At 36.9% G+C, this 17,080-nt stretch overlaps 1 protein-coding gene across 4 annotated transcripts; it reads right to left on the minus strand.

Moving 5' to 3' along the window:
- Positions 1-953: 953 nt before the first annotated feature.
- On the minus strand, positions 954-10,798 carry LOC139315895 (uncharacterized protein MCAP_0864-like). 4 transcript variants are annotated; one of them, XM_070942389.1, is made up of 8 exons: positions 10,699-10,798; positions 9,727-9,814; positions 8,534-8,676; positions 7,400-7,486; positions 5,730-5,820; positions 4,133-4,292; positions 1,884-1,981; positions 954-1,221 (listed from the first exon to the last, which is right to left on the minus strand). In XM_070942389.1, the coding sequence occupies exons 2-8, from the start codon at positions 9,727-9,729 to the stop codon at positions 1,060-1,062; spliced, it is 744 nt and encodes a 247-aa protein (XP_070798490.1). In that variant the 5' UTR covers positions 9,730-9,814; positions 10,699-10,798; the 3' UTR covers positions 954-1,059. The 4 variants fall into 4 exon arrangements, with proteins under 4 accessions (XP_070798490.1, XP_070798489.1, XP_070798488.1 ...); XM_070942388.1 differs by having other exon boundaries at positions 10,643-10,798; XM_070942387.1 differs by lacking the exon at positions 10,699-10,798 and adding an exon at positions 10,396-10,632.
- Positions 10,799-17,080: the final 6,282 nt, after the last annotated feature.

Raw genomic sequence — 17,080 nt, forward strand, 5'->3', positions numbered from 1 at the left:
CTTGATGGGGATAGATAAGCAAGATGATTCATTTGTAAGCCTATGATATACTTGCTAAATAATTTGCCTATAAAATAGCTCATATTTGTTTAGGTTTGGGCTCCATAGGGGCAGATCTCAATGAGATGACTGTGACAACATCTGATGTTATCTAGGATTTGGGTTCAAACAAGAGAATGTCCCATAGTTTTTAACAGCATTTTTAATCAATTGTTTGAATTGATAATGTCCCTTATCACACGGGTTACATAAAATGCTAAGAACCTTTTTAAAAATGTAAACGATGTAGCTTTTATTCTTTTATACATATATTCTGTAGGTATATCATCTTAAAAATGTATTTTTAAATATAAGAATTGCTGACCTAAATTATTGGCCCAATTGGAACTGGGCTATGTGAGCAGTTGGCCAACGCACACATGGTCAGCTCGACTTGCGCAAATGATGGTTGGCAGACGCACATGGGCTGGTTCCCCTCTCTCCCCCTGCTGGGCCACCAAGCCATAAAGATTGGGGACCACTGGTTGGTAACCACCTGTTACATGTAATTCTCTCAATAACTGTAAGGAAAAATGGGCTGAGAATATAGCCCAAAATTCTTGTTTTAACAATTACTTCCTGGACATATCACACACATTCATTTTCAAAAAAAGTTCCACACATCTAAGTTATAAAATAACCTTGAAATAGCTTCAGATTGAACAAGCCACAGTTTGAGCTAAACATAGGTCCCCAAGTTCAAACATAAAGAAGTGCTACAATTAGTTTAAAATCAGACTCAATTACTTCTATTTTCCTCTTTAGATATATGCCTCCAGAAGACAGAGAAAACGGATGAGCTTAAGTACCTTGTTCACATTCACTTACTGAATGCTAAACCAGTTAAGCATGGCATTAAAGCCAGTCCTAAATTTATTAAAAAATAATAAAAAATATACAAATTATGCAAAATGAAAAATGGGTGTCATGATTTTATTACACAAATTAAGAAGTTACTCTGTTGAGAGTTTATTTTTCTGTGTACTCAGTATACTTTAATAATCATCTTGATTGAGCATGTTATTTCCATAAAGATGTACGAGGATTGCCAGCTGTCAACGTTGACGTAAGAGTGATTCCATAAGTGGAACTTAACTGTTTTAAACACTTTTCATAGTGGGTATTCAGCTTTATGGCTTCTTGTAGAGCATATTTTAAGTCTTCTATTTCATCAAAGAAATCCTGAAAAGTTATGACAGAAAATATTTTACTTAAATTCTACTTCTGAATTACTTTGTCTCAAACTTTGCTCCTTGCTACAAAGAACATCCTCTCTTCGAATAATTACAATATTTGCTAATTGAAGAAATTGTTATCAAATCCTACAGCTGTAATAATGAATCCTACATTTGTAAGAATGAATTACAACTCCTGCCCTAATACTAACTCCTTAATTATAAAAGTCTGTGTTTTGTTTTTATAAATTGTACTTATGTGTATAAAATCAGTTAAAATAATGAATTCAACTGACCATATTTCTAAGGTTCCAAATACAAAGACATAAAACAAATTTCCTTTCTACAGATAAACATAGTGTCCAAATTAAATGATGTATACAGTATCTCTTAACAGATATATTACAATCTTAAAATAACAAGAAATTATTTGAAAATAGAATTGACTGTACATAGATGAAAGGATTATATATTTAGGACTTTTTATTATCCATCTTCATATTATAATCTATAGCATGAGTTCATCCTATACAGTATCACACCCTGCACTTAGAAGTTTTCAAAGAACTGTCCGAAATACACAGAACTTTATCTTCCATAGCAGACATTTTCCATTTGCAAATGGAAGCTTTCTCTACATTGCCTCAAGATTTTAAAAAAAGAACCCACCTTATCTAATGCCGCAAGCTCATTTTTTAACATTCTTCTTTCTTTGGAGAGTGTTTCATTTTCCATCTTCAGTCGCTGTGTCTCAAAAAGCAGTTGGTCTAAAGTACAATAAGTAATCTCTTTAAAGTCACTAAAAGATAAAAATTATGTTCTTATTTTTTTTAACTGTATCTTAGAATTGTTTTCACTTCTGAAAATCAGATTTTCCTCTTAGGAACTGTATCAATTTTAAGACCTGAGAATACAGTTTTTCAATTTCAGTTTTATGGTCTTACCATCATCTGATTTTATTTGCTGAAGAGTCAAAGTATCTTACAGTGAATTCAGAATAATGAGACAATCAAAGGAAAAGCAGCTGGGAAGAGAGAAAATCTCAAGACTCTGGAAACCCTAGATCTGCAAGCAGTGGTATAAAGCAGTTGTCAGTCTTAAAGTCTTGGGGGAAATGTTAACAGTATGAAGTTTAATGGCGTGGTTAAGCCAGGGGTCAGCAACCTGCGGCTCTGGAGCCGCATGTGGCTCTTTCACCCCTCTGCTGCGGTTCCCTGTCACTCAAAATATGCGTCACAACCACCAATGTGCAACACCTGCCGGCACGCGATTTATTGAGCTTTTCAATCTCCAATAGGCCAACCATGGATAAATCCAAGAAAAGAAAAGTTTCAGAAGAAAACAAAATGTTTAGTTCAACTACATATGCTAGTTTTGCGGCCACTCAAGAAATAGTCAGGCACAGGAAGGGTTTTGTGGCTCCCGGTGTTTTCTTTTCTGTGGGTATTGGGTCCAAGTGGCTCTTTGAGTGTTTAAGGTTGCAGACCCCTGGGTTAAGCAATCACACTATAAACCAAGACACTGGGAGTTCTAGTCCTGTCTTAGGCCAAAAACTAAGTCCTTCCCTTTGTTTTATGGGTTTCTGGTCCAAGTACAGAAAAACATTTTGGCTGTATAAGGCAAAGAATTCTCTACAGCAGCAAAGACCAGTTCATGTAATGCAGAGGCCAGAGAAGTAGTACAGATAAAATACGGGGGAAAAAATGATGTGGGTTAGCAACAGCACTTACAATATATTCAAATTTGCACAGAGGATATGTACCAGATAATTTAAAAATCTATTCAGAATTGCACATCATTAATTTATTGACAGCACTTTCTATAAGGTGATAAGAATAACACTTCTTCGCTAGCAATACACATCTCTTCTACCTACTCTTATTATAATATAGGTTACACTGACAGAAAGAAAGCCAGTAAACTTTATGAGAAGTGATGGTCTATTTCCTGGTTCTAGTCTGAAAATAAACACTACATACCATCAACTCTCCTTAACAACAGTAAGCATTCCTCTCATTCTAAATTTAAGTTTCTAAATCAGGGATGGGGAGCTATGGCTCTTTTATGACTTGCTGCTGGCTCAGGAATTCTGGGAGTTGAAGTCCACAAGTCATAAAAGGGCCATAGGTCCCCACCTTTGCTCTAAATAAAGGAGATTACACGAAATATAATTATGGTACTACTTCATTAAGCCATGTTTGCATCTTAATACAAAGTTTTTTTAATTGCTAAGTCTGTTTGGAGGGGGTTAATTATATGCATTTTCAATGCAAGAGCAATCTTGTACTCAAACTACTGGATTTCAATTTATAGACTCTAAGGTAGTATCTTTGGCTCAGGAGTGGCACATGGACTATCAAGGAATCAGGTGCAGCTCCTTAAATCCTGTGGATCCTGCTGCCTTGCCCCTTCCTTTCTATGAATATACATTACATCTCTCACTGAACAATGTACCTGTACATGCAGAGGTGAAATTTTTGTGAAATATGACCACAGCATACTAAGGCTCATATGCTGTCTCTACCATCTCATGAATAAGACTAGAAGATTTCCATTTCTTTTTTTGCTTTTAAATAAACCATACTTAAAAATCTGTACAGTACAGCACAGCAAAAATATATGAAATCTTTGCTTGTTTTTTCCTCTTATCATTGTGAGCTGGTATAAGTCTCCCCCCTCCCCCTCCCCCCAGTTTAGCAGCAGAGAAGAGAATTGGGAAGGTTCTTGAATCAATTTCTGCTCACCCAGCCCCAACAATCTGAACTGAGAAAGCATCTCTGTTTCTGGGACTCTGGGATTATGCAGTATAAACATTTAGAAAATTCTAATTTTCATTTAGTCATATACGAGAATATGTCAAAAAGTAACACAAGATCAAGAGCCAATGAACCAGATATATGAGGGGAAAAAAGTATTACCTAAATATTTGCAGGAACAGCTTCCCTTCTTTTTGCACATACATTTGTCAGATGACATTCTTCTCTGAATTGAAACAAATTTGTCCTTTTTTTTATATTCCAAGGCATTTATCTTTTGGTTTGCTAAATGAAGTTGGTGTTCCAGATCATTAATTTTACCCTGTTTAAATAGTTGAACAACTTTAAAGAACAAGAAAAGTAACACATTCTTAAACATACTTTTAAAACATAAAATTTTATTTAAAGGGTCACATATTCTTTAAGTCACAGAGTCATTGTCCTATTTAAACAAGCTTGGAAATGATAAATGCCACTAACATATTTTTGCAAAATGGCATGCATTATAAGACTGCCTCACTCATGGGCTGGATATGAGATTAAAGCAAGAGCATGACAAGAAGATAGATAAATAGATATATATATATATAGATAGATAGATAGATAGATAGATAGATAGATAGATAGATAGATAGATAGATGATAGATAGGTAGGTAGGTAGGTATACAGACACTGACAGAGACAGAGACACACTTAAAAATAAGACATGTATCATAAAAAGGTCAAATTAAATTATCCTACATCATTTCAATCCAAATGATTATCATGTTAACTTAAAAAGGGAAAGTTTATGACTGTTCTTTCAGTATTTGAAAGAATTAGAATTCAAGAACGCAATGCAATAAACATTGTCTGTACACAGATACTCCATGACATTGTCATTTAACTTTAATAGCAGTGATGGACAGAGATACTGTACATGTGACAATTTCTTATTAGAATGAAACCGCAATAGAATGAAAAACAGACCAATAAATGTATCTTGCAATATGCTTATGAAACACTAGCTGGATACCCGTGCTTCACTATAAAACTATGTGATCAAGCTTGATAAATCAATACTTACAGCTTGAAAATTAATGAGTAATTACGATCGGCTTCTCCTCTCCTTCTCTCCCTCAGCCTTGTCCCACAGAAGCCTCCCCTATCCTATCCCCTGGTTCCTGCTGTAAAAGTAAAACTGAAACTGAAACTCCTCTCCTCTGCTTGTTTTGCATTTGGAACAGATTTCTTTTGAGGTGGGGAGGGGGAGTAGAACTCCTTAGCATCAGAGAGCTGTTTGGAAAGTGAAACAGTATTTGCTGTGTGAGCAAGGAGGCGACAGGAAGGAGCCTGTCCATGGCTTAGCTCAAGTGTTTTGTATTAAAGCTGCTTCCTGCTGTGAAAGTAAAACTGAAAGTGAAATTCCTCTCCTCTGCTTGTTTTGCATTGGAACAGATTTCTTTTGAGGTGGGGAGGGGGAGTAGAACTCCTTAGCATCAGAGCGTGTTAATCATAATATAGGAAATACTAATGCTCTGATGGTCATTTCGAAAAATCCTTTCTTAATGAGCACCTAGAAGCCAAGATGAACATATGTGGCAAATTTCAAATTTGTAGGTTTTACGGTTCTGGAGATTTTGTGATTACGGCATGAATGGTTTTCGCTTTTATATATATATAGATACAAAAATACTGTACTACTAATATTTTATATATACCAAACAGATTTCATTTTTTTTTAGTTTATGTCAAAGTGATCAAATGATTAAAGCTTACAGACAGCATTGCAACTGTTTCATTTTGTCTTTGATTTGTTTTGACTTCTTTATTGTACCTTTTCTTCAGTTCATTATACATCTGAAGCACTCTGGAAGCAAAAGAAGAATCGTTAGTCTTCCAAAAATGAGTATCTATACAAACGTTCACTGAAAAAGAATAGAAGCTATTTATGTTTTAGCCACAGTGATGGCCTGGTGATCTGTATAGTGTGTGCTCAACACAGCCTCCAACTGGTAGAAGTTCCCTGCTTCAGCACCTCTCATGTAATGCAAGAATTGCAAGCAACAATCACTTTTTTATTCATGGTTAAGTCTCTGAATGCCTGAGATCATCTTCCTTCAAAATCAGTAATCTAATACTGGACAATTCACCACACTTTGGCTGCTTCTAATTAACGGACGTTCTGTGTAGGATCCCCATTGTGGACTCCCTTGCACTTGACTTGTTGTACTCTGTTCTTCAACATCTTTTCCTTCAGTGGATTGTTGCGGCAGTCCCCAACCTTTTTGGCACTGGGGACCAAACAGGTTTTCCATGCACCAGGAGGGGAAGGAAGAGTATACAACCTATATCCTTCACACGCAAAGTTTATAGTAGGGTTTGTGCTCCTATGAAAATCTCATGCCTGATCTCCATCTGAGATGGAGTGTCAGCGTTCCAAATTAGGCTCTCTTCCAGCGCTGACATAACAAGATGAACTTTTACCTAGTTTTGTATGTACAGATAGTGTTTCCTGGGAGACGAGGGTGGGGGCTACATTCCTGTGAAAAGAATGTGCCGGGAGGTAGAGATGGATTTGCATGATGGCCAATGGGACATTGGGGTTGGAGAGCGGAAGAGGAGGGGGTTGGAAGGAGGGGCCAGTTTGGCTGCAAAAATGAAATCAGGATTGTCGGCTTTTTATGTTCTTAAATAAAAATGTTTCATTAGAGAGATTGCGCTTGAAAATGAAACTCATTTAAGATAGCACCGAAACCTGACATGGAGATCAGGTGGTAGCACTGGGGAGCAGCTGCAAATACAGATGAAGCTTTGCTTGCTCAACTCCAGCTTTCTGGCCCAGCCCAGTTCCTAACAAGCCACAGACTCGGTTGGGGACCACTGGATTGTTGCATATCCATGTTTCTTTTCCTCTCATATTCACTGCACAAGCAATGGAATAGGGATATAATGTACCCACTGGTGTCCCATTGGGAGAAATAAAAAAACCATGCATCTGCTGCAGTCCACTGGTCCAGCAATGGACCAATAAAATATTGAGGGGTTTTTTTAAAGTGAGCATTTTACCAGTAATATGGTAATGTTTTACTATAAAACTTTATTTTTATAACTGTAGATGACTCGTCTTTGGAAGCTTTCTATTTGGCAATATGTAATTAAAAACATAAACTACAAATATAACTTTTGTTCTATCATCTGTTATAGAAGGGGGAACTAGCAGAACACTTTTATACAATCAAATAAAAGAATATAAAATATATTAACAAATGGTTCAACACTGAGCAGAAATAACTCGAAGATGGATCCATATATTTATGGATAAACGTATCAGGAGTGGTTGTAGTGTCATTAAAGGCTTTTGTTTGCAGACAATGTTGTATGAACTGTTAATCAAGAACCCAAATTATTTGCTAAAATGTATGCTTGACTAGGGTTCCAAAACTCACCTGGCATGTTCCTTTAGTACATCATGTTCCTTGTGATGAACCCCATCACCTTTATGGTACAAGTGAAATTCTGTTTGAATCTGCACACTAAAATAAACAGCCAATTACTCTTTCTTCAGACTGAATAAATATTACTAATGTAATGAGGTTATCTAATCCTCATAAAAATCCAATAATGTTGAGAAAAAATACTAAAATATTTTTTTAATCTCAAAGAAAATAAATACATCTATATAAAAAACACATAATCAGAGGAAAAATACATGGATAGTTATGTGATCATAAATTGAAGTATATAGTAGTCTCTAACTTGATAATCTGTGACTACATTCTCATTATGCCTTGACACTTTAGGCCTATGGCTACTCTACATTAAGATGATCGGAGTTGTAAAGCAAGACATTTAGGAAAGCTAGTTTAAAATTCGCCATATTTTCCAATTTAAGTATTGTATACATTGATTAAAAAGCCTCTGCCAGCTTCTCAAACTACTGTAATTTCAATTCTCATACATATGGTTTCCATTTAACTCTATAAACCCAAGTTCATCTTTCTGAAACTAAACATTCTGAAATCCAGTAAAATCTATTTATTGGACATACAGGATATCCCATCAAGTCAGGCAGAGAACCTAGTTCCATTTGCCTATATTCCGCAAAAACCAAGAATCCTTTCATCCTTTAATGAAAGAGCCTTTCATTAAAATAACAAAAGTACTAATCTGGCCTTGCAAATGCCACACTATGTCCTAATTAAAATAGGTCAAAACCTTTCAAGAATTGGGGCTACAACCTGTACAAATATTAATTATAGACCAATTGAATCTATCAAAAGTTAGTATTTTATGCTAAAATACTGTGTTGGGTAATGATACAGATATTTAGCTTAATGTTTAAGCATTATATTTCTATATGAATTCTTTAAAAAAATAAACTTTAGGAAAGAATATCTAAAAGTGCGTGGTGTGGCCCTCAATTTAAATTCATTCATCAATGATGCTATGTAAGCTTGAATCGAATATTGCTTTAATCAACAAACCAACAGACGAAAAGCTAAATCTTTATACATATTAGACTACTAATTGAAATCTTAGATTCTTAAGAGGCACGTGCTTAGAGGTATAGCCATTCTTACTCTTTTCTTGTGACACAGGCAGGCAAGCACTTCTTTTGCTCATGTAGTTTATCATGCAGCTGCACTACATCATATTCCAGCTGCTTGTTTTTTAGGCGTACATGCCTCAGCTTTTTAAGGAGCAGCTGATTTTCTTGATTGAGCTGGAAAAATGAAATATTTTTTCTTGTGTTTAAAAACACAGAGTTGCCCAGAATTGACTTATTGGAAAGATGGGTGACATATAAATTTAATTAATAAACATACAAGTAAATGCAGCTTAGTTATTTAATGTAATGTAGTAACCCTCATAGTATAAAATAACTCATCCTTCGTTGTTGAAGGCTGCCCTTGTTTTAATCAAACATTTTAAAGAACCGACCTACACATACTTTCAAAACTCAAAAAAAAAAAATGTCCCTACTTCGTAAAATTATCACTGAAGCCTATAATTGAAAGTTTTCCCCCAACAGGCATCTTTTAGTTCTAATTCTGACATTAATACATACATACATATATATATATATATATATATATATATATATATATATATATATATATATATATATATACACACACACACACACACACATACATACATACACATATATATAAATTTGATTAAGGTGAGAAGCATGTTGCAAGTCATCTACATATGTCTGTTACATATCATATAAAACTCTGTTTTTTCACTTTATTCCCACTTTTCAATCAGTACATCATCTGCTAGCCTGCTGCTTATCTAAACTTTGTTAATTTTAAATTCATTCCACTTTCATTCTCTATTCACATCATAAAGTATAAACTCTGCAGGTCTAGTTTATATGGGCATTCTGAGCTCCCCAAAGCCTATATGCTATAATATTTAATTAGTGTTTCTCAGATTAGCAGTAAAAACAGCCCCTTCCAGCTCTAAACTTTTACTACACATGTTTATATACTATTTTTACTACTGGTTTTCCTAAATAAAATATATATCCAGGAGTAGCATTACCCCTGAGAAACTTTGATGGAATCAGCTATGCAGCCATTTAATTTGAGCATGTATAAATTTTGGGAGATATAGGTCCCCCAAAATCCCCCCTTATCTTACTATTGCAAGAAATTGCAAGAAAAATGTCATTTTAGACTGGTTTGCATTGGGAATAATTTTTACTAGGAGTACAAATTTAAAAGGAGAGAATGGAGGCATTTTTAATAGCTATAAAATTTACCATAGGGTGGGGCTGGAATGGAGACTGCTGGAGAAGATTAAAGCTACCTTCCTACTAATCACGCAGCTATCCAAAGGCTGAAACACTCCTGATACAGGGAAAAAAAGAAAGCTGTACTGCTTTGGTGAAGTATATACCCCCAACATGACATTCCCAGCCCCATTTATCATTGGGGGGGGGGAGTACTGTTTCCTTCAGGAGGAAAGGAAAAGTATCTATTTTTTTAATTGCCTCGGACTTGGCTCTTTGAAGAGCGATGTCAAAAACTGAGCGCCTTGCGTGATCTGCAGAATAAGGATACACGGGAATTTCTGGGGTAAAAACCCTGGAGCCATCTTCCCACGGCTCGTCTTTCCCTCTCTCTCTCCCCGAAGTGGGTCTCCGGAGCAGCCTGCCCCGAGCGACGCCCTACATCAAACTTGTTTCTCAACCTTGGCAACTTTGGGACAGGTGGACTCCAACCCTCGCCATTTCTCACTTGAGCTCCCCTCCCGCTTGCCTCAAAATGGCCCAGACTGAGAACTTCTGCCCTGCCTACAACGGTCTGTCTTTCCCACCCAAAACGGTTGTGGATTAGGGGAACTCCAATCCAACCCTCTCTGGCTGGCGCAGGTGGAGGGAAACTCGGCTGCTCCAAGCGGCCCCGGCCAGACGCTCTTCCTCACTCACTTGGACGCATCTATGAACTGAAGGCAGCGCCATCCGCTTCCCTGCCACGGCCTCCCACACCGGGTAGAGGCCAAACATGCGGGAGCAGGGTCAAGCCAGCGCCCCCTCCAGAAAGAGACGCGCCCAACAAAGGAGAGCGGGCGGGATCCGCTCGAGCTCAGCCGCGGGGTTTCCCAGCGGTCCGATAAAATGCCCAGGCAACGGTCAAAAAGCCCCCGCAAGCGCGGCGTCCACTACCCCGCCTGACCCGAATTCACTAGCTCGAGTGTTTCTTCTTCAAAGCGGGGGGGGGGGGGTGTTAACCGGAAGCAGGGAAAGATTCACCACACGGGTTAAAACGGCTTTAGCGTATCCGAATGAGGAAGCTCCCGCCCTTCTCGCAGGCGGTTCCCACGCGCGCGCGCGCTTTCGTTGGGTGGGAAAGTATACCCACGTTTGTTTACGGAAAGAATTTAGTGACGCCATAATAACGCGACTATAGGATCAGGTCCCTTTCCAGGACTTCCGCTCCATGGTTCCCATGGTGACGGGATCCCGAATCAGCTGCATCTCCTCCCCTCTGGGTTAAATAGGTGATGTAAGAAACATGCCCTTAAAGAGTCAGATTTGAAATTACATTTTTCTACTCAAAGATTGTTAAAGTCGTGTGATGGTAACTTTTATGGAATGTGTATGTGTAAATTTTATGTCATATTTTTATGCTACAATACTCAATTTTATATTTAAACTAGCTGGATACCCGTGCTTCGCTACAGAACTATGTGATGGGGCTTATAAATTGACACTTAAGAGTTTGAAAATTAATGAGTAGTTATTATGGGCCTCTCCTCTCCCCTTCTCTCCCTCAGGCTTGGCCCCAAAGATCCTCTCCTATCCCCTTCTCTCCCTCAGGCTTTCTAGCCCCTTCTCTCCCTGAGGTTTGCCCCACAGAAGCCTGTCCTATGCTATCCCATTCTCTCCAGAGTTATTTTCAAGTTGGGAGGGGGAGTAGAACGTCTAACTAATTAGCAACAGAGCGTGTTATAATAATATAGGAGATACTAATGCTCTTGATGGTCATTTTGAAAAATCCTTTCCTAGTGAGCACCTAGAAGCCAAGAGGAACATGCGTGGCAAATTTCAAGCTTGTAGGGTTTACGGTGCTGGAGATTTCGTGATTAATATGTGAGTGGTTTTCGCTTTTATATATAGAGAGATAAGTTTGTCTAGAAAAATGTAAAAACCTAATGTTGATTTTGGTTAAAAAACACAATTCCATAAATAATTTTGACTGCCATCACTTCATCTGGCATTTTTTAAAAAAACAAACTGGGTTTGGGAGCCTGATATATTTGTAATTCCCACAAACTGCTTGGTTAAGCTCTTAAAAGTTGGAATCAGTCAAGGGGAAGATAAGAAAATATTTTATTCTATCAGAAGCTAAGTAGTAACATCTTGAATAATTATACTCTATGTTCTTATCAACTTGTTTAAGGTAAGATTTAGCTGCAAGGGAATATGTAATTCTTTCTTTGTTCTATACTATTTAAGTTTTGGAACTGGCAGCATTCATCATGGCATACATTTTGTGATTGCACAAAACTAAACAGTCTGTGAATGTTCCTACCCCTGCTCTCAAAGTTCTGATCATGTCTTCTGGTGCCTCCGAAAGCTGGCCATCCTTGTTGGAATATCCTTGTTCCAACTCCAATGTCACGTATCACAAGAAGTCTTACTCTGTAATGTGGAATATTATTTGATCCTTTTCTGAATTTAAAGAGGATCAGATATAAGCTATCTTTCAAGACAGAGCTACCAGTCTGGGCTGCCAAAAACCAGTTGATCACTAGATGGCAACAAAGACTGAAATCTGTTTCTTTGTTCAAGGACAGAAGAGCTTACTTTGAGGTTGCTGCACAATCATTTTAGTCCTTTAATTAAACCCCTTCCATACAGAGGCTGCTGATCTGGATTGGCACCATGCCCAATTTTCAACACAGTTGGTCTTGAGGGAATCTTCTTAGTTAATTAAATTCATTTCATTGGGTTTACCAGAGAAAACACTGCAAACATAGCACTGAAACATTTTCATTGCTGCTGTAGGGTGGCAGTCAAAATCACTTTGTCCTAGCCCATTGAATTCCCCCCCCTTCTTGAATTAAAAGTACCTGAGGGTGAATTTTGCCAATCACCTGCTTTAGGGGCAAGATTTTTCCACTCTTTCATAAAAACAAAGAAGTATGGTAATAGGGTACTGGCTGAAACACTTTTTTGTGCTGCTTCATTGGCCAGTTGAAGGAAGAACTTCTTAATTCATGAGATTCCTTGGCAATTAGCAATGAAAACAGTCCCAGTATTGCATAATTCTTTTTTTTTTTAACCATTTGACAGTGAAACTATGTAGAAGTGCCACTAGGGGGGTTATTGGAGGAGGATGAAGCTCTTTACAATAGTCACTTACTACAAATATGGAGACCTCTTGCACATTTTACTGAATTGGGTCATAGACTGATTTTATTTATATCCTGTCTTTCTGCCCAACGTTCTGCATTGTTAGCAGCAACACTGTAGCTCCTGAAAATTAGTCCTGTTGATACAAAACAATTTAATGAAAGCATATTTGCAGCTGGCCTATATGGTACACTGTATTTTAGTATATTTAGAGAAAGGGTTAGGGTTGAAAAGGAATAAGTGACCTGCTTAGTGTTGTTGAATTGCTATTAGCAAGATGAAATCAATTATTTTAAAATGATTTGCAATGAAAAGAGAGGAACTTCATTCCACTTCATCCCAAAACCTTCTGAAAATTGTTGGTTAGTGGTCAAGATTGCTTATGTATATGTGTGGCCCTCACCTCTAAATATTCCAAAACCATCATTTTAAGCATTTTATGGGGGGGGCACCATGTAAATACTCTGAATAACTATATTTTCTGGTCAAAGTTGTAATTAAATTAAAATTGTGGTAGCTAACAGCATGCAGTTTTTGTTTGCTTCCATTTTAGGTCTGGCATAATGCTGAAGAAGAATACAAACAATGTTTATATTTAAAACAAGTTTATGGATAGGATCTTCATTCTAGTTCAAAACAGAAAAAAACTTCATTCTAGTCAAACTACAAAACCTAATGGATCTTGAAATTTATCTATAGACTTTATACAGGAGAGCAATGAGAATTCCCAAATTTATAAATTTCAAAAAGAGATACTGTGGACTGGAGCAGGAAAAGGCTTATACATTAGATTCAAGGCCTTCAGTCATTCACACTAACATTTATATTAGCACTATCTAAATGTCTCCAATTGTTTGTATCTGATTTTTTTCTTCTTCACAATAAAAGAGTAGCAGCAAATCCTGCTTCCTATTTTCATTCTGCATTTGCAATTAAGCATTTGTTTAGTGATCTGACTTTGGAATACTTTGACAGGAGTGCTGAAATACTTTGCATGCCAAGTTATTCTTAATTTAAACACTAGTTGTAAAGATTACAGAGAAGTTAGTACATGCTTTAACTTGAACACATACACTCATTACCTTCCTTTTCCTCCAGGCAAAATACAAAATCCTAATGTTTACTCTAATGTTCTGTTTGAAACAAAGAAACTAAAGATTGCGTGCTGTAGCTTTCTATATTAAGATTGTCAATTGTGGCTTACATTCGGATATATCTCCTTTTGATGTCAAAAGATAGTTATCAGAGAAGAGAACTGTTTTTCTTACAGCTCCTGATCTATAATTATTCTTCAACTATCTTATTTTAGCAAGTCACTATATGAATTCTCCTGTTCTTCCAATTTACAATGCAATTATTAAATTCCTAAACTGTCCAGAAAAAAAGGGGGGGATCTTAGTTTGTGGCAACAACAAAAACATTATGGTACCATAAAGATTATTATGGCATAAACTTTCATGGATTGCAGTTTTCTTTCCTTTGAAAGAGAAAGTAAATATGAAGAGAAACAAAGTATGAAGCCTCCTTCCTATGTGGAGTCTCCAGTGCTCCATACCCTTGTTTGTCAACAGGTGACTTTGGCATATTGATTTGTTTGGAGAGGAGACTACTATTTTGGGCTCCAAGCAGCCACTTTAAATCAGCTATGTATTTTAAGCTCTATTAATGTACTTTTGAGGATTCTGAATGGCCAAATAACACACACATTTGATACCTGTTTCACTTATGTAACGAACCAAGCCATCCATGCAATGTGATAGTGTGAAACAATTGCCCCCGAGTCTCAATGCTTCTGCAAAAGCAACTAGACGGCTCCCCACCCCCTCAGGAAGACGATGTTTTGCTTCTCGTCCAAGAAGCAAAACATGACAGGATGAGGGGGGATTATATTTATTTGCAGTCATCTGGTATGGTCTGATCACTCTCAGAGTGCTAATGACCAGATGACTGCAAAGAAAGATGATCCTTCCAACCCTCCCCCTCCCCATCCTGTCAGAATTAATCCTTCCATTGTCCTCGCCATCCTGCCAAAACCGATGAAGTTTTTTGGATGAGAAGTGAAACATCTTCTTTCTCAGGGAAAAAAAGTATGACTGATGAACAGCTTGCAGATTTCTGGTATAATTTTGCAATTCTTACAAAATTATGCTGTGACTCTTGGGATTTTTTTGTCAAGGCAGTCACTCTTGAGAAAATTCACTGTTGTCCCATTTTCTCCATTTCATTTCACCCAGAATGGGTTGGTAGAGTTTAAGAGCTTTGTAATTTTTCCAAACTCTCAGGAATCTATTTATCTAAGCATTTATATGGCTGCTCAATTATAACTATTTGAGCCTGGGAAGGATACTAAAAAATCCACCCCCAAATCATAATTAACACATAATATTCATTACAATTCATTAAATAATAAAATGGTGAACAGAATTGAAAACTTCTATAGTTCAACCTGACCCCAAAACTGGGAAAAGAACAAAGTTTGACCACATTCCTAAAGGCCTGAAGAATTGGAGGACAGATTGTTCCAAAGGGCAGGTGCCACTACACAGAAGGCTACTTCCTGAGTTCATAATAATGGAATTCTTTTAATAAAGAAATCCAGAGTGTGTCCTTAACTGGAATATATGAGATAGGCATATACCCTCAAAAACAGGCAGTTCTGCAAATAACCTGGCCCTATGCCACATGGGAGTTTATAGATGATAACTAGCACCTTGAATTGCACTCAAAAACCTATTTGGAAGATTTCAAAAATGTTTTCCATGGAGCATGATCTGTCTCTAGAAAGCTTAGTATTAACCCAGCAGTTTTTTTCCCTTCTGTTCAATCATGTCCAATTCTCAGAGACTTCCTGGACAAGTCCTTTCAATTCTCTTGACAAGATTTTTCAGGAATGGTTGCCATTGCCTCCTTCCTAGGATTGACAGAAAGTGATTGGCTCATTCATCCATCCGGCTTTGTGTCTAAGGCGGAACTAGAACTTACAGTCTCCCAGTTGCTAGCCTGATGCCTTAAGCACAACACTAAGCTGGTTCTCATTAAGTCAGAGTAGAATCCCTTTAAAATCAGTAGCGTTCAAATGAAAGTCTTTCAGTAACAAAGATGTGCAATAATTGAAAATAACCTAGAAGGAATAGAATATATGTTCAATGTGTAGATTTTCTGCAGTGGGAAAACAAAAGAGGGTTACACATGACTACAGTACTGTATAGTATGGGGCTTTGAAAAATTCTGGATATGAGACAGAGTGATTGCATGATAAAAGCCCTACTTGGAAGAGCTTCCTTTAAAGGTTATTTAAATATAGAGTATGCTGTCATTGAGAAACCAAATTACTGAACTCTATGAAAGATATGAGCAAGTGATAACATATAGCACACCTTGGTGTATTTGGAAAAAACTAATTAGGGTCAGACCAGGTATATTTGAATATGAAATGATCAGGAAATTCCAGAGCTATAGGCTGGACTGGGAAGTCAAAAAGCATATTGGAAGAAATGAGACACAAACCCTTATTTATTTACATTTTTATCCCGTCTTTATTACTTTTATAAGTTAACTCAAGGTGGTGAACATACCTAATACTTCAGAGATGTGTCCATGTAGTCACTAGGAGCATAAGAAGTTATAAAAGACTCTGCCTAGCATTTGAAAAAGCACAATTCACTCTGAAATAAACAAAAGTACAGCAAAAGGTGGAATGAATATATAGCTTTGTCTGTAATTCTTATTCCTATTTTATAAACAATATTTAGAATCTTTTAAAAAATCTTACTTAACATTTATAAGATTGATAAAAATCCTGTAATTCTCAGTGCAACTTTCAACACGTAATTTCAAGACCAATATTATACTCTGTCATCTATGGAGATTCTCAATCATCCAGGTCACAGTTGTCCCAAGATGCTTTTTCTAAAAGGCAACTGGAGTACTTGAAAATACTGGTAACTCATGAAAAATTATCCAGGTTCCTAGAGTGGAGTGTAGATATAAGTGAAGTCCTGGTGAAACTTCCACTAGAAAAATTACAAGAGTATACCTACTTCAAAAGCAGTTTTAGTTCTTGTAATCTCAAAATGCCCCAGATTGGAACTTTTAAATGTGTAACGGATACAAAACCAGAATAAGAAAAAAAGAACTATTGATAAAGCATGAATAAAAATGCACTGCTTAGTGATGCTTTCCCTCCTTCCTCTCCCTTTTCCCCCTATTGCTCTTTTAATCTTGCCAGCCTAAAATTGGCATATTTAATTCCTCC

Source organism: Pituophis catenifer, unplaced genomic scaffold, assembly GCF_029215685.1.
Source record: "Pituophis catenifer annectens isolate HBS135680 unplaced genomic scaffold, rPitCat1.0.hap2 SCAF_3, whole genome shotgun sequence".
Lineage (NCBI taxonomy): Eukaryota > Metazoa > Chordata > Lepidosauria > Squamata > Colubridae > Pituophis > Pituophis catenifer.

What these genes read in the sequence shown, in the direction of transcription:
- LOC139315895 (XM_070942385.1), bottom strand. Translation starts at nt 10,473, where the DNA reads ATGTTTGGCCTCTACCCGGTGTGGGAGGCCGTGGCAGGGAAGCGGATG. An exon ending in GTACTAAAGGAACATGCCAG is followed by an intron (nt 5,821 to 7,399) that starts GTGAGTTTTGGA and finishes TTTTGCTTCCAG; the next exon opens with AGTGCTTCAGATGTATAATG. An exon ending in CTGTTCCTGCAAATATTTAG is followed by an intron (nt 1,982 to 4,132) that starts GTAATACTTTTT and finishes ATTGTACTTTAG; the next exon opens with ACCAACTGCTTTTTGAGACA.